Below are 23,623 nucleotides of genomic sequence, written 5' to 3' on the forward strand. Positions count from 1 at the left end.
GGATCCTGGACAAGGCTGGAGTTTTCCTCTGAAGCTCCAGGGCTGCTGGAGATGGGCCTGGGCTCCTCTGGGAACGCAGTGGGGCAGAAAGCTGCTCCTCTGGGAATGCAGTGGGGCAGAAAGCTGCTCCTCTGGGAATGCAGTGGGGCAGAAAGCTGCTCCTCTGGGAATGCAGTGGGGCAGAAAGCTGCTCCTCTGGGAATGCAGTGGGGCAGAAAGCTGCTCCTCTGGGAATGCAGTGGGGCAGAAAGCTGCTCCTGTGGGAGTGCAGTGGGGCAGAAAGCTGCTCCTGTGGGAATGCAGTGGGGCAGAAAGCTGCTCCTGTGGGAGCGCAGTGGGGCAGAAAGCTGCTCCTGTGGGAATGCAGTGGGCAAAGGCTGCTGTGGTGTCCCAAAATCTCAGATTGTATCCAGGTAGGAATGCTTGGCTCCTCCCCCTGGGCAGAGCAGCTCCCCATGGGAATTTTATCACATGCAGGGACACTCAATGGCTCATTAACAGAAGATAATTAATAATTAATGGCCCATGAACAGAAGGTATCTCCTGGAGGGAGGATTGGTTGTGGAAGAGATAAAGAAAACTGCCCAATGAACAGCAGATCCCTACCCCAGCTCTATCAGATGGCAATAGAATACACACCCCAGCCACATCTCGTAACCCAGCAGGCTGGGGCAGCCTGGGGGAATACAGCAGCACAGATAATTCCTCACAGCTCAAATCCACGCTGCTCTTCTCATTTGGCCCCTGGTTGTGAGAGTTGTGTTTGCTGTGTGCAGAGGAGCCCAGCCCAGGAGGAATGGCTGGCTTTGCTCCCGGGGTGGATGCACGAGCACTGCCTGACTGCCTGTGTCCCTCTGCATTTCCACCAGCCCTGTCACATTCCCACAGCTCTTTACCAGCAGCACAGGCAGCCCCAGCCCAGATGGGCTACCAGGAGCACGCAGGGGGCCACTGTCAGCAAAGGCAGAGGGGCCAGGGGGAGTGTGAGGGTGACACAGGGCTGCTGAGCACTGGGGAAGCTGGGAGGAGAGATGCTGATGGAGGGACTGAGCTCCCACTTTTTGCCCTGATGTTTCCTGTAGCAGGCACTGCTCTTAATCCTCAGCCTTTTTTGCTCCATGGTGCAGCTCCTCTGCCTGTTCAGGGTGGGAGCTGCCTGCTGGATTCAGCTGGCATTCCTGGGAAGAGAAGGAGCTGAGAGCTGCTCGTGCTGCAGCTGTGCTCCAGCTCTGGGGCCATCCCCTAAGGGGATGGCACAGGTTGTCCAGAGAAGCTGTGGCTGCCCCTGCATCCCTGGAAGTGTCCCAGGCCAGGCTGGGCAGTTCCCAGCACTTCACAAAACCCCTCTTGTTGCTTTTCTCTTGATCCAAATGCTGGAGCATTTCCCAGCTCGCTAGCCCAGGCTCTCCAGAGCACCTGGCAGGTGTTTTTCTGCAGAGTTTATCCTTTGAGCATTTCCCTGCTGCCTCTGTGTGCTGTGATCCATCTGCTGGGTCTGGAGCAGCCCTTCTGGCATGGGAACACCTACCAGCAAATGTGGGATGGCTTGTTTTGCTGTCATCTTGGGATTTTGGGGACCAGTGTCAGGAGGCATAAAACATCCAGGCTTTTTCTGGCACTTCACAGCTGCTCTTCTGACTTTCACAGTGTTCAGGGCCACTTTTTGGTGGGTTAAAACACTGTTGGCCTGGAGACCATGAAGAAAAACCTTAATACTCCATCTGTAAGTCCCAAAGGCCTTCTCAGCCCTCGTGTTACTAAAATTTCCCACAGAACTTTTGTGGAAGTGTTATTTTAAGCCAGCACTTGTGTTAAGCTGTCTCTGCCTCACTGAGAATAATTTGGATTCATTTGGTGGCCTGGGAAGGAACGTGGGTGAGCAGTTAACAAGCCTTTTCCCTGCCACTCTTCTGAGGTGTCTGACTGTCCCCATTTGTGCCTCCCTCCCCTGTTTCTGCCCCCCAGACTCGGGGCTGGTGGTCCCCAGCGTGTCCTACGAGCTGCACAAGAAGCTGCTGGCGGTGGCCGAGAAGCACGGGCTGACCCTGGAGAGGAGGCTGGAGATGACAGGGGTGTGTGCCAGCCAGATGGCCCTGAGCCTCCTGGGGGGGCCCAACAGGTACAGCTGGGGCCTCTGGGGGGAGGGAAGGGGCTGACAGGGCCCTCTCAGCTCCCTGCTGCCACTTTTGGCTCTTGGCTCACACACAAAGCACAGCTGAGATTTTCCTTCCCCCTCACTGGGGGTTGTTTGGGGAGCTGAGCTTTGCATGGGTGCTGCCTGAGGTGGATGGAGCCACTGCAGAATGTGTGAATGAGCTCCTTTCTGCACAGAAAGGAGCCTTCCCTTTGCTGATGTGGCACATTACAATTTCAGCCTGTCAATAAAATTTCAGTGTGTCACAGCTTCACTGTCAATGAAAGCAGCCCATGAAGACAATGCTGTGTGGATTTTTGCAAGGCTAACTCAGCTTTTCAGGCATGTGCAGCTCACCTGAGCACATCCTGCTCTTTGCAGCAGCTTTGGAGTGCACTCAGTGCCTTTTGCTGACTCCTGAAGAGCTCTGCTTCCGTGGCTGTTGCTGTGGGCAGGAACTGCACCTGTGTTTTTGTGCTGTTGATAGCTGCTCCAGATTATTTGCTTTCAAAAAGAAAGGTAACCCTTCAGTCTCCATCAGCTTATTCAGGAGCTCTTTGTCAAGACCTGCTCTCTTATTCAGGAGCTCTTTACCAGGACCTGATCTCTTATTCAGGAGCTCTTTACCAGGACCTGATCTCTTATTCAGGAGCTCTTTGTCAGGACCTGCTCTCTTATTCAGGAGCTCTTTGTCAGGACCTGATCTCTTATTCAGGAGCTCTTTACCAGGACCTGCTCACTTTATGGAGAGCACTGACTGATGGCACACAGGCAGCTGAAATTCCTGCTGCAAGCCCTGATGCCTTCCAGGCCAAATTAACTTTATTGTGCAGTTGATGAAGCTTAGAGTGTAGGGATCATTTTTCTTCTTTTTTAGTTGTGACTTCTCTGATGGGGAAGCTCACCTCAAATTTTTAGCTTTCTCCTGCAATCCTTGGGACCTTGTGCTCTCAGCAGTGGGTGCAGAGAAGGGGAAGAGAAGGCTGGAACAACCTTCAGGTATCTGAAGGGGCCTATGAGGAAGCCAGAGAGGGTTCATCAGGAGCTTAAAGAGGGGAAATTTTGGTCAAATATGTGGAAGAAATTCTTCCCTGTGAGGGTGCTGAGGCCCTGGCACAACTGTGGCTGCTCCATCCCTGGGAGTGTCCGTGGCCAGGTTGGACAGAACTTGGAGCAGCCTGGGGTAGTGGAAGGTGTCCCTGCTCACGTGGATGACCTTTAGGGTCCCTTCCACCCAAACAAGTCTGAGCTTCTCTGAACATGCAGGCAGAGCAGCGTCAGCACCACAAAAGGATGTGGGTTGCTTTGGAGAGCGGTGGCAGATTTGCAGAACACCTGGCAATTTGCATCTTACTGATTTTTTTTTTTTTTTTTAAAGTTTTTTTTCTCATGCAGGAAGAAGGTAGGAGACTTTGGGGTTTGCTCACGGTCCTTTTTTTTTTTGCCTCTGTTTCAGACTGAACCCCAAGAACGTGCACCAGCGGCCCACGGTGGCGCTGCTCTGCGGCCCCCACGTGAAGGGCGCCCAGGGCATCAGCTGCGGCCGGCACCTCTCCAACCACGACGTCCACGTCATCCTCTTCCTCCCCAACTTCGTCAAGATGCTGGAGTCCATCACCAACGAGCTCAACCTGTTCAGCAAGACACAAGGCCAGCAGGTGTCCAGCGTCAAAGGTGAGTGGCCAAGCAGGGCTGGCTTCTCCTGGGGGAGCAGGGTGGCTTCTCTAGGGCTGGCTTCTCTAGGGCTGACTTCTCCTGGGAGAGCAGGGTAGCTTCTCTAGGGCTGGCTTCTCCTGGGGGAGCAGGGTGGCTTCTCTAGGGCTGGCTTCTCTAGGGCTGGCTTCTCCTGGGAGAGCAGGGTGGCTTCTCTAGGGCTGGCTTCTCTAGGGCTGGCTTCTCCTGGGGGAGCAGGGTGGCTTCTCTAGGGCTGGCTTCTCCTGGGAGAGCAGGGCTGGCTTCTCTAGGGCTGGCTTCTCCTGGAAGAGCAGGGCTGGCTTCTCTAGGGCTGGCTTCTCCTGGGAGAGCAGGGCTGGCATCTTCTGGGAGAGCAGGGCTGGCTTCTCTAGGGCTGGCTTCTCTTGGGGGGGCAGGGCTGGCTTCTCCAGGACTGACTTCTCCAGGGGGAGCAGGGCTGGCTTCTGCCCGCTGCCCTGGCACCATCTAGTGGCACTGCCACGCCTGGGTGGCTGCCCAGAGGCTGCAGGGACAGCAGGCACTCAGAGCCTCACAGAGGAGTGCTTGTGCTGCCACAGATGTTTCGGGTGGGAACAGATCAAGAAGAGCTGCTGTATGGAAGTGTTCTGGTAGGATAAGGGGCTGCCTTGTTCAGCATGTTGGAGCTGGGAGGGAATGAGTGTCCAGCTGCTGCTGCAAAGCAGGAGCCAGCTCTGCTGAGCCACTTGCAGCAGCTGTCAGGATTCCCATCTCGGTATTCCCTAGAATAAACAGCTCCTGGGAAAGTGCTGGCTTCTGCTTAGCACTTCACCAGTTGTTTTCCAAGCTGCTTCATTTGAATTTCTGGGGAGAAACAAAGCTGGGAGTTAGGGCTGTGCTGTGCTGACAGAGCTACTTGCTATTATAAAATATTGTGAAAGGTTGGAACAGGTTTTCCAGAGCAGCTGTGGCTGCCCCTGGGTCCCTGGAAGTGTCCAAGGCCAGGCTGGTTGGGGCTTGAAGCACTCTGGGATATGGAAGGTGTCACTGCCCGTGGCAGGGGGTGGGATGAGATGAACTCTAAGGTCCCTTCCAACCCAAACCATTCCATGATTTTGCACAAAGGACTTTGTGATCCAGCAGGTGAGGGGAATGCAGCAGGTGAAGGAATGCAGCAGCTGAGAGCGACAGAGCTCTGTGGGGCAGGCAGCAGTGCAGCACAGTTGGTGTGTTCCAAAAGCCAGCCTTATTTTCACCTTGTGGAATAGAAAATGGTCCTTTCTGATGGACAGAGAGAGCCCCACTGCTCCCCTGGGCTGCCTGCACTGGCGCGTCAGTGGCACTGGGGCTGCTCACGAGCTGGTCACTGGGTGAGGTCTTGTACCTGCCAGGCTGGGGATGTTCCCAGAGCGCTGGAGAGCTGTTCAGGATGGGTCTGTGTGGGGGAAGGATGGCAGTATCAGCGGGTGAGGCCAGGCTGTGCAGCGAGAGCGGAAGCCAAACCCTAAATCTGCTGGTGGTGCCGCTGGTTCTCAGCCGTGTGTGTGTGTTTCTTCCAGACCTCCCAGACACCCCGGTTGACTTAGTGATCAACTGCCTGGATTGTCACGAGAATGCCTTCCTGAGAGACCAGCCTTGGTACAAAGCAGTGGTGGACTGGGCCAACCAGAACCGTGCCCCCGTGCTGAGCATAGACCCCCCCATCAGCGAGATGGAGCTGGGCATCGACGCCAAGTGGTCGCTGGCCCTGGGGCTGCCGCTGCCGCTGGGCGAGCGCGCGGGCCGCGTCTACCTCTGTGACATTGGCATTCCCCAGAAGGTCTTTCAGGAGGTGGGCATCAACTACCACTCGCCCTTTGGCTGCAAGTTTGTCATCCCCCTGCACTCCACTTAGAGCCCCTGCAGCCCCTGGCTGCGAAGGGAGAGAGGAGGAGCTCTGTGAAAGCCAAGCTGTGCGCTGGATCCCGGCTGGTCGACTCCGGTGACGCCTTAAGGAAAAAAAAAAAAGAAAGGATGTGAAGTTCTGGAGGGTTCGCCTTCTGGAAGAAACGCTGTGTATTTAAAAAGAAAAAAATTGAATAATCGTAAAATGAAATGGAAAAAAAACACCCAACAAACAAAAAAAAAAAAAAAGGAGGAAGAGGAAGTGAATTGTTCCCGCAAAGCCGTTTTCATTCTCTCGTGCTGTGGGATGAAGGAGCGTGCAGGACCATGGTGTCTGTCCCCTGCTGCTGCCCAGCCCCAGCTGGCACATGGTACAAATAAGGGTGGTTTGGAGCTTTGAGATGTTTCAGGTCCTTCTGGTTGAGTATTCCCAGCAAGGACATCCTGGTGGGAACAGCACCCCTGGATTGTGTAGAAATCCCTTGAGTGGAGGGAAAATCTCATTTGGTTCCCGTGTTGGTTTTGACTGCCCCATCCCTGTTTTGTGTTCCAGAAGGCAGCTGTAGCTCCCTCTCCTTCCCAGCCCGTCCTGCCCCTCACGGAGAGGGTTCCCTGTTTGGAGAGCCTGTGTCAGGAGCCAGAGGCTCCCACATGCTCTGGGAGCACTGATGTCCTTGCTCAGCTAGGCCTTACTGCTTATGTACTGTTGGCTTTTCTTTGTTCACTTTGTGGCCAAAGCCCAGCTCTGTGGGGTGGAGGCCTGGTATGGAAAAGAACTTTTCCAGCATCCTCCTGGGGTTTGGGGTTGTTTTCTTCCGTTCTTTCTCTGTGCTGGCCCAGCAAGTGGCTGCTCCAGGGCTGGGGGAGTGGGGCAGGGCAGGGCAGGGTTGCTCTGGGGTTGTTGGGTGCTGTGTGGTGCAGGTGATGTTTGAGGTAAGCTCCCCTGTCCTTCCAGCATCCCTGCTACATTTGGTATGGTTTGGGAAGTAGCTCACTTCTGGGATCTGTTCATTCCCATTGGAATCAAAGCCTGTGTATGGGGTGGGTTTGGCTCCTGTCTGCTGGCAGGAGAGGCCGTGGTGGGAGCTGCTGTGCTCCTGGAGGGCTGTGCCAGAGATCCTGGGCGGGATTTCCATCAGAAGTCTGCTCTGCTCTGCTGTCCCGTGCCTGGCCAGAAAGGTTGAGTTATCCTTTCCTGTGTTCCTTTCGTTGGCCTGGGTGCAGTGCCCGGAGCAGGGACGAGCTGAGGGGCCACCAGCTCGCTGGCCTTGGCAATCAGCTTGGGCACCCACCCAGCCAGGGAGCTGCTCCTCGGGAGGAGCTGGGGGTGTGGGCAGTGCTGGGAGCTCTGCTCCTCCTCTCACTCCTCACCCATGCCCAGGGCTCCTGCAGGCTGCTCCACCTGGCCCAGCCCTGCTCTGGCACCGGGGAGAGCTCCGGGCACTGCCCCTGTCCCGGGCAGCCGCATCCTCTGGGAGGCTGAAGCACAGGGACCAGTCCAGGGTGGGACCAGCCCCACAGACCTGCTTGTGCCCCGAGCTGGGGCTTTAGTCAGGCACTCATCTTTCCTTTCCTCTGTTAGAACAAAGGCCAGGGCTGTCAAAGGAGGAGGAAGAGCCTTCCCTGCATGGAAGGAAGCGATTACCGGGTCGAGCCTGGCAGTGTGGAGGGCCCAGGAGGCTGCTGAGCCCCGGCTCACCCCGAGGTCTGGCCCCCTGCATGTTGCCATATCTACCTCAGCAGGACCAGGGGCTGTGCCCTGGCTGGCTGCAGCCCTGGTTCCCCTCAGCTGCTCTCGGCCACTGCTGGCCAGGGGGCTCTGCCCTCCATCCTGGGCACCTGTGCCCCACGGTTCAGCCCCAGCTGCGGTGGCACCGACCGGGCCGTGCTTCGGACTGGGACGGGACGGCAGTGTGGTGGTTATTCACAACACAAACACAAGGTTTCCCTCTGCCTTTCTTTGTTTTTTGGCTGTTTCACCTGGGAGCAGCAGCGGGTTAAAAAGGTTCTTGCTGTAGTCAGTGTTAGCTTTAGTCCCCTTACTTTCACTCTCTTTGCTCAAGACACTCAGCAGGAGACTTGCTGTTTCAATTTCTGCTTTCTGCAGGTTTTTCCTGCCCTTTCTGGGTTTTGCTGTTGAACTGTAGCTTGTACACACAGAGCAGGAGCAGGGCAGGGATCGTCCAGGGTGCAGCTGCCCTGCCTGGAAGGCACTGGGGCAGGTGATGGTGTTTTTGCAGGGATGGAGCTCTGGGAAGCACCAAGGCCCCGGTTGTTGCCAGCCTTGAAACGCTTCCCCACGTTGAACTAAAAAAAAATAAAGTGTTGCACAACAGGAGGGTTCAGCCACAGTGTAGGGAACGGGATTCCCACTCCCAAATCCGTGCAGGGTTCAGGGCACAGCAGGCAGCGTGGGGCTGTGCTCACTGCCTGATAGATTTGGGTATTTGGCTGTTCTTCCCCTCACTGCAGATGTTTCTTGGCTTCACTCACCTGGAACGTGAGGTAGCAGCTCTTGTGGAGCACTCAGAGACCCAGAACGGGCTCTGGGTGTCCTCATCACCAGCACCACGGTGCCAGAGTTAATTCCGAGAAGGGAGCGCTGTTGTAGCTGTGTTTGGGATAGTTCTACCCCCACCTGCCCCCCAGCACAGCAGCTGCCCCTGGGTGCTGCTCTGGGCCCGCTGTGGTGACAGGTGACAATCACTGTGCCCTGGCACTGCTTGTGACCCCACTTGTGACCTGATGTTTGTAACGACCAATTCCTGCCACTGCGGGGGACCACGCCCTGAAATAAAGTGCAACTCTTCATGTGTGCTATTGTGTGCAGATGTTTATTTGTCTGCTCTCCTTCTAGAACCTTCTGCTGCCAGGCCAGACACCGGGCCAGTCCCCCTCACTGATTCCAGGTGATTTTTCACCATCTCCCTCTTCCTCTGCAGAAGAGGCAACGCAACCCTACACCCACCTACCAGGGAAGTATCAAACAATAAGAAACACTTTATTTTAACTTTACAACATATAAATAGACAAATCTGTGCTTTCCAAGGGAGCTTTCCTTCCCCTCTCCTCCCAGGGTCCTTGTGGCAGTGCCCCAGCCTCTGTGGACTCGGGGAGGGGAGCGAGGCTGAGCTGCAGAGGCCGGCAAGATCCATCCCGAGGGGTCCATCCCGAGGGATCCATCCCGTGGGGTCCATCCCGAGGGATCCCGGCCGTCATCTGCTCAGGTCCCGGCTGGCGCCGCGCCCGCACAGCATCCGCTCCTCTGCCGAGAGCCCGGCAAAGAAGGGGTGCAGGAGGGCCTCCGAGAACGTGATCCGCTGCGAGGGGTCGAATTCCAGCATCCTCCTCATCAGGTCAAAGAGCTGCGCGTGCTCCAGCGAGTCGTGCAGCATGTACGTCTGAAAGGGACAGGGACACGGGCTCAGCCCCTGCCTGGGCCAGGGCAGCCTCCCACCCCAAACACAGCATCCCCCAGGGCAGCCTCCCACCCCAAACACAGCATCCCCCAGGGCAGCCTCCCACCCCAAACACAGCATCCCCCAGGGCTGTGTCCCACCCCAAACACAGCATCCCCCAGGGCTGCTTCCCATCCCAAACACAGCATCCCCCACTGCTCAGATATCCGGAAGGACTCAGGAACCATTGGGCCAGGGCCGCCTCCCATCTCACATGGTCCACAAAACTCGGTAAGAGCCCGGTCCTGAGTCAGCCCAGGCACCATCACCTGGATGGGAGGGAGAGATCCTGCCTGATCCTCACCTTCCCCGTGCAGGAAGCAAAAATATTTCCACAATGGCAACCTGGTGTGGGATGAGAACACGTCCGATGGCAGATACGTCCATCTCCTGGACGTATCTGCCATCGGACGTGTTCTCATCCCACACCAGGTTGCCATTGTGGAAATATTTTTGCTTCCTGCACGGGGAAGGTGAGGATCAGGCAGGATCTCTCCCTCCCATCCAGGTGATGGTGCCTGGGCTGACTCAGGACCGGGCTCTTACCGAGTTTTGTGGACCATGTGAGATGGGAGCGGCCCCAGGATTTTTTCCATCATGACAAGATGCTCACGGTTCTCATGGGTCTGCAAAGGAGCAGAGCAGTGGTGGGTTAGTCAGAGCTCGGGGAACGATGACAAAAGGTCTGCCACCTCTGCAAGGGAGAAAGGATTCCACCAATCTTTTCATGTTTTGCTTTTCCCTTTCTTCAGAGAATAGAAATAACCTAAATCCAGAAATGATCCAAACTCTGTCCTTCCAGCAAGGCACTCCTCACACCAGCCCTTTTCCAGGGCTCATTTTCACACTCTGCTTCTCATTTTCAGTGCCTGATGTTTGTTTCCCTCCCCTTCACCTAAGTCTGAGCCCTTTTGGACATGAAGGGTTTTCAGGAAACAAGAATCCTACCTGGAAGAGCGTGAAGCCACGGTAATACTCGAACAGAATGCAGCCAGTGCTCCAGACATCGCATGGCTGTGCCCAGCCCAGCTCTGCAAAGAAAACCAAATTAACTCCGTGCTCCCAACAAACCCCACCACATTTCTCCTTGGTGAAACCACAGGGATTCCACTCAGAGCTAGAAATTATCTGCCCAAGAGCTGGAGCGTTCCCAGGCTGGTTTTCCAACCTGGGGCCCACCCCGAGACTCCCCAGAAGGTGCAGTCCTCACCCAGAATCACTTCTGGGGGCCGGTAGTGCCGGGTGGCCACGATGGTGGTGTGGTGCTCGTGGTCGAAGGTGGCGCTGCCGAAGTCGGCCACGCGGATGCTCGTGTTCCGGATGGATTTCTGCTCACAGCTCTGCAGGAAAAGCACAGGGACAGGCTGTGAGAGGAGCCCCAAAGTGCTGCTCTGAGCCTCCTCACAGGGATGGATTGTGGAGCTCTGAGCCCCAAAGTGCTGCTCTGCCCCTCCTCGCAGGGATGGATTGTGGAGCTCTGAGCCCCAAAGTGCTGCTCTGCCCCTCCTCACAGGGATGGATTGTGGAGCTCTGAGGAGCCCCAAAGTGCTGCTCTGCCCCTCCTCACAGGGATGGATTGTGGAGCTCTGAGGAGCCCCAAAGTGCTGCTCTGCCCCTCCTCACAGGGATGGATTGTGGAGCTCTGAGGAGCCCCAAAGTGCTGCTCTGCCCCTCCTCACAGGGATGGATTGTGGAGCTCTGAGGAGCCCCAAAGTGCTGCTCTGCCCCTCCTCACAGGGATGGATTGTGGAGCTCTGAGGAGCCCCAAAGTGCTGCTCTGCCCCTCCTCACAGGGATGGATTGTGGAGCTCTGAGGAGCCCCAAAGTGCTGCTCTGCCCCTCCTCACAGGGATGGATTGTGGAGCTCTGAGGAGCCCCAAAGTGCTGCTCTGCCCCTCCTCACAGGGATGGATTGTGGAGCTCTGAGGAGCCCCAAAGTGCTGCTCTGCCCCTCCTCACAGGGATGGATTGTGGAGCTCTGAGGAGCCCCAAAGTGCTGCTCTGAGCCTCCTCAGAGGGATGGATTGTGGAGCTCTGAGGAGCTCCAGGAGTGCTGCTCTGAGCCTCCTCACAGGGATGGATTGTGGAGCTCTGAGGAGCTCCAGGAGTGCTGCTCTGAGCCTCCTCACAGGGATGGATTGTGGAGCTCTGAGGAGCCCCAAAGTGCTGCTCTGCCCCTCCCCACAGGGATGGATTGTGGAGCTCTGAGCCCCAAAGTGCTGCTCTGCCCCTGCTCACAGGGATGGATTGTGGAGCTCTGAGGAGCTCCAGGAGTGCTGCTCTGCCCCTGCTCACAGGGATGGATTGTGGAGCTCTGAGGAGCCCCAAAGTGCTGCTCTGAGCCTCCTCACAGGGATGGATTGTGGAGCTCTGAGGAGCCCCAAAGTGCTGCTCTGAGCCTCCTTGCAGGGATGGATTGTGGAGCTCTGAGCCCCAAAGTGCTGCTCTGCACCTCCTCACAGGGATGGATTGTGGAGCTCTGAGGAGCTCCAGGAGTGCTGCTCTGCCCCTGCTCACAGGGATGGAGCTCCAAGGTCTGGACATCCCAGAGCAGTGTTACAGGAAATCCCTGCACACTCCAGGCAGCCTTAAGGAAGGCACAGCAGGAAGAAGAGCCCTGCCTTCCAGTTTGTTCCCACTTCCCAGGCTCTGAAGGCCTGGACAGAGCAGGGAAGGTCCAATTTCTGCACAGAGGGATAAAGGCAGCCTATTCCTGCTGCAGCCAGGGCTCCCTGGGACACAACCCACCTTGTTCTCGTTGTACAGAGTGTCAAAATCCGAGTTGACAAACAGGATGTTTTCTGGCTTGAGGTCAGTGTGAGTCAGCTGGTTGTCGTGTAGAACTGCGCAGAGGGAGGAGGGAAAAAACCTCTCTGAGCACCAGAGAGAAGCACGGGCACCGCTCTGCCCAGCCCAGTGCCAGCACAGCTGCCCCCAGCCCGTCTGGGGTCACTCACATCTCAGGGCGTGGCACAGCTGGTAGGCCATGTGCCGGATCTGCGGCAGGGGGTAGGGCTGGAAGTTGTTCTCCTTCAGGAACTCGAAGGTGTTCTTGCCCAGGAGCTCAAAGGCAATGCACATGTGGCCGTGGAAGTTGAACCAGTCCGACATGAGGACGCACAGGCTGTGCAGGGAGAGAGAGGCAGGGCTTAACCACCTTTAAGGATGCTCAGGACAGCTGTTCTGGTGTTCCTGGCCACTTGAGGAGCTCCGTGCCAGCTGGCTCAGGAGCACAGCAACCCAGGGGGATGCTTCCTGCTTTGCTCAGCCACCTTTGGAGGGAGCTGCCCAGTTCCTGTGGGACAAGGCAGTAGAGGAATGGGGGCAGCTTCCCCTCGCCCCACCCTCAGCCCCGCGTTGCTTTGTGTGCCAGGAGGTGGCACTGGGAACTTACAACTTGTTCTCCTTGTCCTTCTCTTTGATTTTCTTCAGGACGTTGATCTCCAGCCTGGCAGCCTCTCGGTACTTGCCAACGTTCTTTATGATTTTCAGTGCCACCTGGGATTTGCCTCTGGAAGGGAGGAGACAGAAGGACGGAGTCAGAGAGAGAACCTGCGTGCTCAGCCCACGGCGAGAGGCACATCCCACTCCTCCAGGCAGCCTTTGTTCTAACCCAGCTCTGCCAGCCCTCCGTGCTGCTTGGGCACTGCCCATTAGTGAGAGGTCACTGCTGGCTGTCACACAGCAGCCCCTCAGCTCTCTGGCACTCCAGGGCCACCTCCCCTCTCTCCAGCCAGGAGAGCCCTGCAGCAAACTGACCCCAGGGCTCGGGGCCAGACAAGAGGTCACAAGGGCACAGGGGTCAAATGTAACCACGGGGGAGGTTAAAGGGGACAGTGGAGAGGTGCCCTGGCAGATTAGGAGGTCACAGGGGCCACCCCTCAGCAGGAACTCACTGCAGCACAACCTTCCATGGCTGGGGCTGGCGCTGGGAGGGCCAGGCTGGGTATCAGGCAAAAGCTGGAGATCAGGGAAAAGCTGGAGATCAGGGAAAAGCTCTTCCCCAGAGGGTTCTGGGGCACTGCCCAGGCTCCTCAGGGAATGGGCACAGCCCTGAGGCTGCCAGAGCTCCAGGACAACGCTCTCAGGGATGCACAGGGTGGGATTGCTGGGGTGTCGTGCAGGGCCAGGAGCTGCACTTGGATGATTGGTGTGGGTCCCTTCCAGCTCAGGATATTCCTCTATTCTATTCTATTCTATTCTATTCATAGATTTTTCTAGAATATTAGAATATTCTTAGAATTTTCAAATATTCTATTCTAGAACATTAGAATATTCTAAGAATACTGTATGAAAATTCTAATATTCTAGAATAGAAGATTAGAATATTCTAATATTCTATTCTAAGAATGGAATAGACTAGAATGGACTGGATGAGAGAAGGAGAGGAGAGGAGAGGAGAGGAGAGGAGAGGAGAGGAGAGGAGAGGAGAGGAGAGGAGAGGAGAGGAGAGGAGAGGAGAGGAGAGGAGAGGAGAGGAGAGGAGAGGAGAGGAGAGGAGAGGAGAGGAGAGGAGAGGAGAGGAGAGGAGAGGAGAGGAGAGGAGAGGAGAGGAGAGGAGAGGAGAGGAGAGGAGAGGAGAGGAGAGGAGAGGAGAGGAGAGGAGAGGAGAGGAGAGGAGAGGAGAGGAGAGGAGAGGAGAGGAGAGGAGAGGAGAGGAGAGGAGAGGAGAGGAGAGGAGAGGAGAGGAGAGGAGAGGAGAGGAGAGGAGAGGAGAGGAGAGGAGAGGAGAGGAGAGGAGAGGAGAGGAGAGGAGAGTGCTTCCCTTAACACACCAGCCTGTAAATTCTGGAGGGGGCTGAGGTTTGAGCCAGGCCCTTTCCCCTGGCTCTGAGGAAGGCAGTGACACATGGAAGGTGACACCCTCGGTCCCGTGGAGCACAGGGGGAACTGCCATGCCTGGTGATGCTGGAGGGACAGGAGCCCACCTGGCGTGGTCCACGCACTCCACCACTTTTCCAAAAGTGCCTTCACCGAGGCTGCCCACGATCTCATCTAGGAGAGAGAACAGGAGCGGGTGTGAGCCTGGGGGGCTCGGGCAGAGCTGGGCTCCTGCCACTTCACACCAACAAAACGTCAGAGCAAACAAAACAACCGTCTCTCACTGCTACACTCTTTAAAACTCAGGCGCTGCCTCAGGCAAGTTACTGGTCAGTAAATAAAACACTAGAGACCCCTCCAGGGGAGGAAGAGAGATCTGGGCTAACCCGGGGGTAAAAGTAGAGGTAAAGTTTTACGAAAGGTGGCTGTACATCGCTCTTGAAGCCAATCGCCGATCCTGCACACCAGGTGACCTTCCTTGTCATCTTCCACGCTCCTGCTGCGCTTACTGCTCTGTTGGCTTCTCTGCACTCACCGCCCCCCGGGGCCATCAGAGCGGTCATTCAAAGGTTGCAGAGACGACGGGGCCGCCGGTGGGTGGATTTTCCAGATCCCAGCATTTCATAAGGCACACAGCATATATAACGATAGGGATATTGCAAGGGACACGTCAAGACACAAAACTAACTTCAAAACAGAAAAGTCATCAACAGCTACAGGTACGGCAAGAACACTTCGCTCATTAGCTACAGCCTCTGGGGCAGGGAAATGCCTCTTCCAGGATGGGGAGCTGCAGGAGGAATCCTCTGTTCCCCACGGAGGACGCTGCCAGAGGCACGGGAGAAGGAGGCCTTGGCCAGCAGAACGTCACCTCTGGGCCGGCAAGCGCGGCGAGCGCTCCGTTTGGACAGGCTGCCCAGTAGAAGCCACAGTAGCAGTTTTTTTTTTTCCCCCCCTCCGTGCATCCTGCTCTTTGTGCCTCGGGAAATGCAGCTCCAGCTGCCCAGAGCTGTGTCCTGCCCTGGCTGGGAACCAGCCCTTCCCCTCCTGAAGGGAAACTTTCTGCCACGCCGATCCTAAATCCGCGCGCCCAGCTGGCTGCTCGCAGACCCGCTGGGGCGCATCGGCCTTTTTGAAACTGGGAGAGCTTTAGGAACAGGACAGGCAAAGTGATCCCCAGGGAACACTTCAGGCAAGGTCTGAGGTGACACTCACACCCTGCTACTGGCAAGCTTCTACTGGAAAACCAGCCCAAGGTTCCTGCAAGGACCTGGGGTCCACAAAGCGAGCTGTCCTAATTCCTCACCTCGTTCTAGTCTGCTTTCAAAATAGTTACAATCCCTGCAGCCAAAGGAATTCACGGAAACCTTGACATTTCCATGCCTGAGCTTCTAGCAGGCCTCTCTTCTGTGCCACTCGCCCCCCCCAGCAGGTCCAAAATAATGAGCTAAGATCAAAACTCCCCAAAAAATCAGAGGAGAAGGTGGGAGGAGAGCTGGGACAGCTGTGAGGTGTCTGTTGGAGGACCGAGCTCCTGCCAGACCTCACAGCGTCACCACCGCGCACCCCCTGCGCTTCCAGCGCAGCCCTGGCTCCCTCAACGCCCAAATTCCAAAGTCGGCTGGAGAGGAATCAAAAGGAGGAGCTCAGAAGTTCCCAGCCCTGCAGATTGTCCAGCTGCCGGGATCAGAGCCCATCTCTCAGCTGCGGTAGCATTTCGGGTGGGAGGGGAGTGCTCCTTACAGGAGGGAAGAGCTGAAGTGCTCGGTCGGACACCTCTCACCACTTCCAGGGCATGCCTGGGACCAGCCCCCTCCCCCCTCCCAGCTCCAGACATTCCCAGTTAATCCCTGGAAGGAATGCTACACTTCAGGGTGAAGTGTGCAAGAAGCTGAAATCCAAGTGGGAAGGGGGAAGAGGACACACGTGTACCCTCGGAAGGTGGGACTCTCTCTGAGAGCTGACAGGGCGTAAAAACAGCTCTGGAGAGCCGGGCTGACCGATCCCACCTGGAAGGGGATCCAGGCACGAAGCCAAACCGAGGAATGCTGAGCACCAAACCCCCCCAGAAGCAGCAGCAGCCACAGGCAGAAGCGAATCCCTGGCCACGGATAAAGCGGAGCCGTACGGATCCCTGGGAGCAGGGCTGGCCCCGGGCCGAGGCTCTCCCTCGTCAGCATCACGTGAGTGCCACTGGAAGCTCTCCCTGATCCCTTTCCCGGCCCTAAAGAACGCGGCTTAGTTCCCTCACGGATTAAGGCAAACCCCAACAGCGACGAACTCTCCCCGCTGAGCACGACACAGATGGGGGGGGGGGGGGGACTCCACAACAAACACAGAAACGGGGTGCGAGGTACTCACCCAGAGCGCCCGGAGCTGGAAGGAGGCAAGAACAGTTAAACCCTGAGCTCGCTGTGGATGCTACTCACCGAGGAGGCACTGCTACAAGACCTGCTCCTGCGTCTGCGGCAGTGCTGCTGGTATCTCCTGGGCCGGTGCTGCTCCCTGCCGCGGGAGCGCCGCCAGTTGCGCGGGCGTGCCGGGTAATAATCCTCGCCGAAGGACGGGCTGCGCTCCTCGAACCTGTAGGCATCGCTGTCCCGCCGGCATCGGCGCTGGTAAGGCATCCTCTCGTGGCTGCGGCACACAGACAGCGCCCTTAAAGCCTGGCAGCACCAACCTGGCAATGCTGGAACAGTCCCGCTGAGAGGCCGAGTCGTGGAATGGCGGTATCGGGACTCGGGAACCCCGAGGGACGCCCCAGCGATCCCACCCTGTCTCCTGGGCAGCCTGTTAATTCACTCTCTGGAGAAAAGCACCTTTTCCTAACGTCCACCCCAACGCCCCTGACACGGCTCCCTGCTGTCCCGCTGGGTCCTGTCACCGCTCACCACGGAGAAATCCTCCTGCTCCCACTCCCTGTGCCAGGAGCTTCAAATCTTTCTGCACCCCAAACTCCGAGAAGTTCTGGAGAGAAAACAGTGAGGCAATCCCACATTTTAAGGTGTTGGGGGAAAACAACCCTCTGAGAGCTCCAGTTGGGCTGCCTGCCTTGCTGTGGACCCATCCCTGAAGTGTTCAAGGCCAGGTTGGACACTGGGGCTTGGAGCACCCTGGGACAGTGGCAGGTGTCCCTGCCCGTGGCAGGGGGTGGCACTGGATGAGCTTTAAGGTCCCTTCCGACCCCTCAACTCTCCACAATTCCTGAGGTGTCACCTGAGCCACCTCACACAGGTGTTTGTCACCGTTCCTCCTCCCTCAGGGAGGTGTCTCATTAGTTCTTAACCAAACGAGGAGCAGCAGCAGGGCTCTGGTTGTCACCCCAGGGGGACAGGAGGTCCCAGGGCACCAAGCCCTTGGCGTGTGCACACACAGAGCAGCTCCACGGATCATCAGCAAGAGGCAGAGGGAAAATCTGTCCCCAGGCTCCTGCCCCTGGAGCAACAGCCTCCCAGGACACAATGGCCAAACTGTGCATCAGGAGGGGCCAGGACCAAGCTCGGTTGTGTGGGCACTGACACACAGGTGACACACACGAGGTTTTGGGTACGCTGACGAGAGCAGCTCTCCCTGATTCTGCCCCTAAAACACGAGTGCTGTCCCCACCAGATTTCACTGGAGGCTTGCTTCACACCCCCTTGAGAAAGGAGCTGTGCTTTAGGTAGAAGATGTTGCAATCTGAAATAAAAGCAGCGCTTTGGCTCCCCAGAGATAACCCCGGGCACGCTCCGGGCCAGGTCGGTGCCGTCACCCAGCAACGGCTTCGCCAGCCAAGACCTTCAGCCTGGAAATGGGAATTTCTGCTGTTTGCACCTCCCTGCCCTGTCAACAACCAGCTCCGCTGCTGGCAGCTTCATGGGGCACTTGGGGGGCATCCCAGAGTGGGGCAAAAATTCCAGACTGTGCCAGGGCAGCCGTGGCTCTGGGTCACTGCTGAAGTACCCAGAACACAACCCCACCGCTCTGTCCAGCATCGGCCCAGACACTCCCTGGTGTGCTTTGGGGGGACCCAGGAAGCAGAAATAATGACCTGAAGGACTCAGGTCTCCTCAAAGAGGCTGGGACAGAAGAGACAAGGCTGTTTTCACCCAACAAAAGCCTGCTTTCATCCAAATCTGTTCCAAATTACCCATCAGATGGAAACAAAAAAGGAAAAGCCCGTTGTGTGAGCCAGCTCTATTTCACAATCCACCTTCTTCAAGTAAACAAAAGCCAGGCTGGGGAGAGAAATTAATCTAGAGAGCATTTCAGGAATTTAAAGATGAGCTCAGCTCCTGCCTGGCTGCACCTGCCCAGTCCAACCAGTGGAACCACAGCAGCCCCAGCAGCACCAGAGGCTGTTCCAGAGCCCTCCCCTCATCCCAGGCCTCGTCCTGCTCCCAGCTCCTAATTGTCCCTGTGGAACCGCTGGACAGAGAGAGGAGCAAAGCTAAAATCCCGAAGCAAAGCAGGAGAGATCAGTTAGCAGTCGGATCCTTGAGCTGGGATCCTTTCCGAGGCAAGGGAGGAGCGTGGTCGCTTTAAATCTGATTTTAATCCTGTCAGAGAGAAGCCGGGCTGTCAGGAAAGCCTTTAATGCCTCGGCAGCATGGAAACGTGATTCCAGGGCAGGCTGCTCCCTCCTTAGTGATTCCAGGGCAGGCTGCTCCCTCCTTAACGCCACAGCCCCGGCTCCGGGAAGAACTTCAGTGCGGCAGGAAAGCACGCACACACACACACACACACACACACACACACACACACAGGTAAACCCTTCCCTTCCATCCCCGGGATTTAAAGCTGGTCCGCAGCCGGGAGCCGAGCTCAGCTCGGGGGTTTTAGGGGCAGCTCAGCACGGGGGTTTTAGGGGCAGCACTCTCGGGGGTTTTAGGGGCAGCTCAGCACGGGGGTTTTAGGGGCAGCGCTCTCGGGGGTTTTAGGGGCAGCTCAGCTCGGCAGTTTCAGGGGCAGCGCTCTCACCTCCTGGAGCGCGATCTCCGGGACAGGTCCCTGCGGGGCGGGTACCTCAGCCTGCCCTCGTACTCCCTGCTCCGCGACCGCCGCCGCTTCCAGCGGTGCCCCAGCTCGCCGTCCTGCTCCGGGGACCGCAACCTCCTGCAGTGATGCATCTGCGAGGAGACAGCACGGGGGGGGCTCAGGGCCGCGGCCCCGAGCGCCTCCGGAGCGCCGGGAGCCGGCGCGGCCCGGCCGGGGCTGGGCGCTGCCGGAGCGCGGTGCCCGCGGGGCCGGGGCGTTGCGGGGCCGTTACCCGTCCCGCGCCCGCCGCCCTCGCCCCGTGCCCGCCCTGTCCCCTTGAGCGTCCCCTCCGAGAGCGCCCCGGCCTCACCGCCGCCACTGCGGCCGCGCTCGGCGGGTGCGGCCCGGCCCGGCCCGGCCCGGCCCCTGCGGCCCCGCAGCGCCGCCGCTTCCGCTTCCCGGCCGGGGTTAAACCCGCCCCGCCGGGCCGGGCCGGGCTGGACCCGCCTCGCAGCCACGGCGGGGGCGGCACCGGGCGGAACCCGGCCCGGGGGGCGGCGCGGGGTTCCACTGCGGCTGGCAGGAGCGGGAGAGGGGCCCCGCTCTGCGTGCTCGCAGTCCGCCTCAGCCGGTCCTTCATCGCCGCCGCCATCCTCAGCCTCGGCACGGCTTCCTCCCCGTGGGACTGCTCACCGTGCTCATCCTCACCATGGCAATCTTCACCGTGGCCATCCTCACCTCAGCACGGCTTCCTCACCATGGCCATCCTCACTATGGCCATCCTCACCTCAGCACGGCTTCCTCACCATGGTCATCCTCACCTCAGCACGGCTTCCTCACCATGGCCATCCTCACCTCAGCACGGCTTCCTCACCATGGCCATCCTCACCATGGCCATCCTCACCTCAGCACGGCTTCCTCACCATGGCCATCCTCACCATGGTCATTCTCACCATGGCCATCCTCATCTCAGCATAGCTTCCTCACCATGGCCATCTTCACCATGGCCATCTTCACCTCAGCACGGCTTCCTCACCATGGTCATCCTCACCATGGCCATGCTCACCTCAGCACAGCTTCCTCACCATGGCCATCCTCACCATGGCCATCCTCACCTCAGCACGGCTTCCTCACCACGGTCATCCTCACCGTGGTCATTGTCACCATGGCCGTCTTCACCTCAGCACGGCTTCTTCACCATGGTCATCCTCACCATGGTCATCCTCACCATGGCCATCCTCATCTCAGCATGGCTTCCTCACCATGGCCATCTTCACCATGGCCATCTTCACCTCACCACGGTCATCCTCACCATGGCTATCCTCACCATGGTCATCCTCACCACAGTCATCCATCACCACCACTGTCCTCATCCTCAGCATGGCTTCCTCCCTGGGGGACTCCTCACCTTGATCATCCTCACCACGGCCATCCTCACCCTCAGTACCTTCCTCCCCATGCTCTGACTCACCGTGGTGGTCAGGGCCATCCTCACCACAGCCTTCCTCTCCATGGCCATCCTCACCTTCCACACAGCCTTCCTCACCAGGGTGTTCCTCCTCACAGTCTTCCTCACCGTGACCTTCCTCACCAGAGTCTCCCTTCACCATGGCCAGCCTCTCCCTCAGCATGGTCTTCTTCCCTTCTTCACCTGCCTCACCGTGGTCTTCCTCATCACGCCTTATCTCACTGCAGGCCTTCCTCACCACAGGGCCTTCCTCGCCATGGTCATCCTCACCATGGTGACCTTCACCATGATGACCCCCACAGTGACAACCCTGGCCACGGCCTTCCTCCCCGTGGTGACCCTCCCATGGTCTTCGCTGTGGTGGCCCATGGACAGGAGAGAGAGCTCCACACACGTGGTCATTCCCAACCCCTTTATTTATTTATCGAGCACTCATTAGGGCCCGCAATCAATTAAAAATGCCCATGGACTCCTTTATCACCAGGTGGGCTGGAAGGGGCAGGAGATGCCGCCACCGTGGTGGCCACGGGGACGCCAGCTGGGTGCTTGTCCCACCTGGCTCCTCCACAGCCAAGATTCCGGTGCAGAGAGTGGATGGAGCAGACAAAGCTCCTCTTCTCCCCCTGCGGCTGGGGCCACCTCAGATGGGCTCAGTCCCCTCCGGAGCCCTTTGGGATGGGCTTGTGCCGACCTGCAGTGATCTCCGGCCCTGGAGATGGAGGCCACCCCCTCCATCCCCGTGGTGTGTGGGTGCCGCCTCCCCTCTGCACAGCTCGGAGACCCCCTTGGCTCCCTCGGAGTCCTGGGCCAGGATCACGGTGCGGGCTGGATGCGGTGCCAGCGCTCCGACTCCAGCGGTGCCCGGCTGCACATGTCCCTCCAGTGTGGCACCCCGGCCCCAGGGGCGCCTGGCCCCACCTGGACACGGCCCAGCACCGAGCCGCGGCCGCGGAGCCGAGCCTGGGGCAGCACAGGGACACGGCTGGTGGCCTTCCCTTCTCCCGAGAGGAGCCGTCCCACCCCAGAAACCTCCCGAGGGTGGTGGGAATCGGCTCCTGCCGGGGCTGAGCCCGCCGGGTGCAGCGCACGGGTGAGCTCAGGTCACCTCCTGAGCCAGGTCACCTCCTGAGCCGTGGTCACCTCACCTGCATGACCAGGAACTCCAAGGCCAGCTCCTGCTGCTGGATGTCCCCGGCGGGGATGGTGAAGAGGAAGGGCGTGTTCCACACGGGGTTGTAGCCGCTGACAGACTTGGTCTCCTTGGTGTCGATGATGTGGCCGTCGTGGTGGAGGTGGACGATGACGTAGTGGCCTGGAAATGGGGACAGAGCCCTGGAGAGAGGGGGACACACCGGCGAGGGAGGCTGGCAGCTCCCAGGTGGTGCCTGGGGGGCTGCAGGACCCCTGCGGGGCTCTCTGGAGCTGTGGGGAGAGCACAGAGCTCCTGAGGTTTCACCTGCCCCTCCCTTCTGGAGAGCAGGGACCTCCAAAGTGCTCAGCTCACATCCCAGAGAGCAGGGACAACCAGAGGTGACAACGGCCAGCAGGACAGAAAGCCACATACTAATTTTGGACCATAAATAAATATATTTCAAGCACTTTGGGGCCGTATTGGAGATACCTAGATCTGTATTACGCTCCCAGTGCTCATTTCATCCAGTGATAGAATCACAGAGTGGTTTGGGTTGGAAGGAGCCCCAAAGATCATCTCGTTCCAACCCTCCCCTGTGCTTGGAAGAGAGAAGTTCGAGAGGGAATAAGAGAATCTGCCAAGTAAAAGGAGGGGAAGCCTTTCCCGGTGCCCACCTGGGCACGTCCCTGTCCCTGTGCCCTACCTGGGGTGCCTGGCATGAAGGAGAGCCGTCCCAGGGCCTCTGCCCTGCGCAGCAGCACCTTGATGCGCCCGGCCGGAGCCTGGTGCTGCAGCAGCAGCAGGAGCTGGCCCAGGGGCCGAGAGGGCGAGGAGAGCACGCTGCAGCTCAGGCTGGGAGCACTGCGGTGCTGGAACGGGAGGAGAGAGCAGGGGACACTGTGAAACCTCCTCTGACCTCATTCTGTCCTTCCAGCTCTGACCTCATCCAGCCCTTCCAGCTCTGACCTCATCGTGTCCTTCCAGCTCCGACCTCATCCAGCCCTTCCAGCTCTGACCTTATCATGTCCTTCCAGCTCTGACCTCATCGTGTCCTTCCAGCTCCGACCTCATCCAGCCCTTCCAGCTCTGACCTCATCGTGTCCTTCCAGCTCCGACCTCATCGTGTCCTTCCAGCTCCGACCTCATCCAGCCCTCCCAGCTCCATCCCTTCCAGCCCGGCGATGCTCCTCTCCCAGCAAGGTCTGGGATGGGCAGGAATGAGGCAGCCAGGTGGCTTTGGTGCCCACCAGCGCTGCAGGGATGCTGCCAGCTCTGTTTGCCCCTTCCACCCCAGCACCCCCTGAGGATCACGGATGAGGGAGGCGCTGCCACGGACACACCACGGGGCTCCTGGTGCTGCTTGGAGGAGGCTCTGCCTCCGCCTGTGGAGTTCCAGGGCTCTGAGATCAAGCAAAAGAGCCCAAGCACTGAAGCCGCTGCCGTGCTGACCTTGCTGAGCTTGGTTTTGGTGCTCGCCAGCTCCCAGGAGTAGCTGGAAGGGGCGCGGGGGTCCCAGGAGGCCTCGGCGCAGGGGAACAGGACCTCGCCCACGAAGGAATCCTGGAGGCTCCGTGAGCTGGCGTAGACAGCAAAGCGCAGGGTGCAGCTGCCCAGCTCCTCCGGGCCGCACGGGCCGAACCGGCACCGGCGCGGCCCGCGGCGGCCGGGGCGGAGGCTCCTGCGGCGCACGGACGCGCGGCGGGACAGCGGCACCAGGGACACCTTGACGCGGGAGCCCTGGCGGCCCTGGGGCAGGTGCGACACGCCGAGGATGGTGACAGTGAGGGTGGCCTCGGGCAGGGAGTAGCGGAGGTCGCAGTGGAGCCGGGGACGCCGCCCGCAGCGCGGTGGGGAGCCCGGGGCGGCGGGGACCAGCGGGCTCCGCTCGTTGCGGAGGAGTTTGGTGCCGGCGATGGTGCAGCGGCGCTGCCACAGCCCCGCCAGCTGCGGGAGGAAGGGGAGGGCGGGCAGGGACGCTCTGCCGTGGGGCGAGCCCCCGCGGGGCGCCGGCGATGCCGGGGAAATCTCCTTCGCCCGGGCACCCGGCGCCTCTCCCGTCAGCTCCTCGCCGTGCTGCTGGATGGGCACCGGCACCGTGGCCGCGGGCAGAGCCGCCC

The 23,623-nt window shown here is 58.7% G+C and overlaps 2 protein-coding genes and 1 long non-coding RNA gene across 3 annotated transcripts in view; 1 reads left to right on the forward strand and 2 right to left on the reverse strand.

Moving 5' to 3' along the window:
• The window catches only part of EDC3 (enhancer of mRNA decapping 3), a 29,411-nt gene extending 20,920 nt beyond the window's left edge, over positions 1-8,491 (forward strand). The window contains exons 5-7 of the mRNA XM_053988121.1: positions 1,966-2,119; positions 3,591-3,808; positions 5,347-8,491. Coding sequence (XP_053844096.1) covers positions 1,966-2,119; positions 3,591-3,808; positions 5,347-5,681 — 707 coding nt within the window. The 3' untranslated portion in view covers positions 5,682-8,491. The remainder of the gene's footprint in view (positions 1-1,965; positions 2,120-3,590; positions 3,809-5,346) is intronic.
• A 160-nt stretch (positions 8,492-8,651) lies between these two features.
• On the reverse strand, positions 8,652-19,159 carry CLK3 (CDC like kinase 3). Its single transcript, XM_053988141.1, has 12 exons — positions 18,910-19,159; positions 16,380-16,587; positions 14,382-14,475; positions 14,058-14,124; positions 12,524-12,640; positions 12,087-12,253; positions 11,878-11,972; positions 10,340-10,469; positions 10,078-10,160; positions 9,676-9,755; positions 9,511-9,589; positions 8,652-9,102 (listed from the first exon to the last, which is right to left on the reverse strand). Exons 1-12 carry the CDS (start codon positions 19,056-19,058, stop codon positions 8,887-8,889), a joined length of 1,485 nt encoding a protein of 494 aa, XP_053844116.1. The 5' UTR covers positions 19,059-19,159; the 3' UTR covers positions 8,652-8,886.
• A 354-nt stretch (positions 19,160-19,513) lies between these two features.
• On the reverse strand, positions 19,514-20,056 carry LOC128813225 (uncharacterized). The gene is made up of 4 exons (XR_008438961.1): positions 20,007-20,056; positions 19,894-19,972; positions 19,747-19,810; positions 19,514-19,693 (listed from the first exon to the last, which is right to left on the reverse strand). It is a non-coding gene; the product is annotated as an uncharacterized LOC128813225 (long non-coding RNA).
• Between the last annotated feature and the right edge of the window lie 3,567 nt (positions 20,057-23,623).

The sequence above is a fragment of the Vidua macroura genome, chromosome 12 (assembly GCF_024509145.1).
Source record: "Vidua macroura isolate BioBank_ID:100142 chromosome 12, ASM2450914v1, whole genome shotgun sequence".
NCBI classification, from domain to species: domain Eukaryota; kingdom Metazoa; phylum Chordata; class Aves; order Passeriformes; family Viduidae; genus Vidua; species Vidua macroura.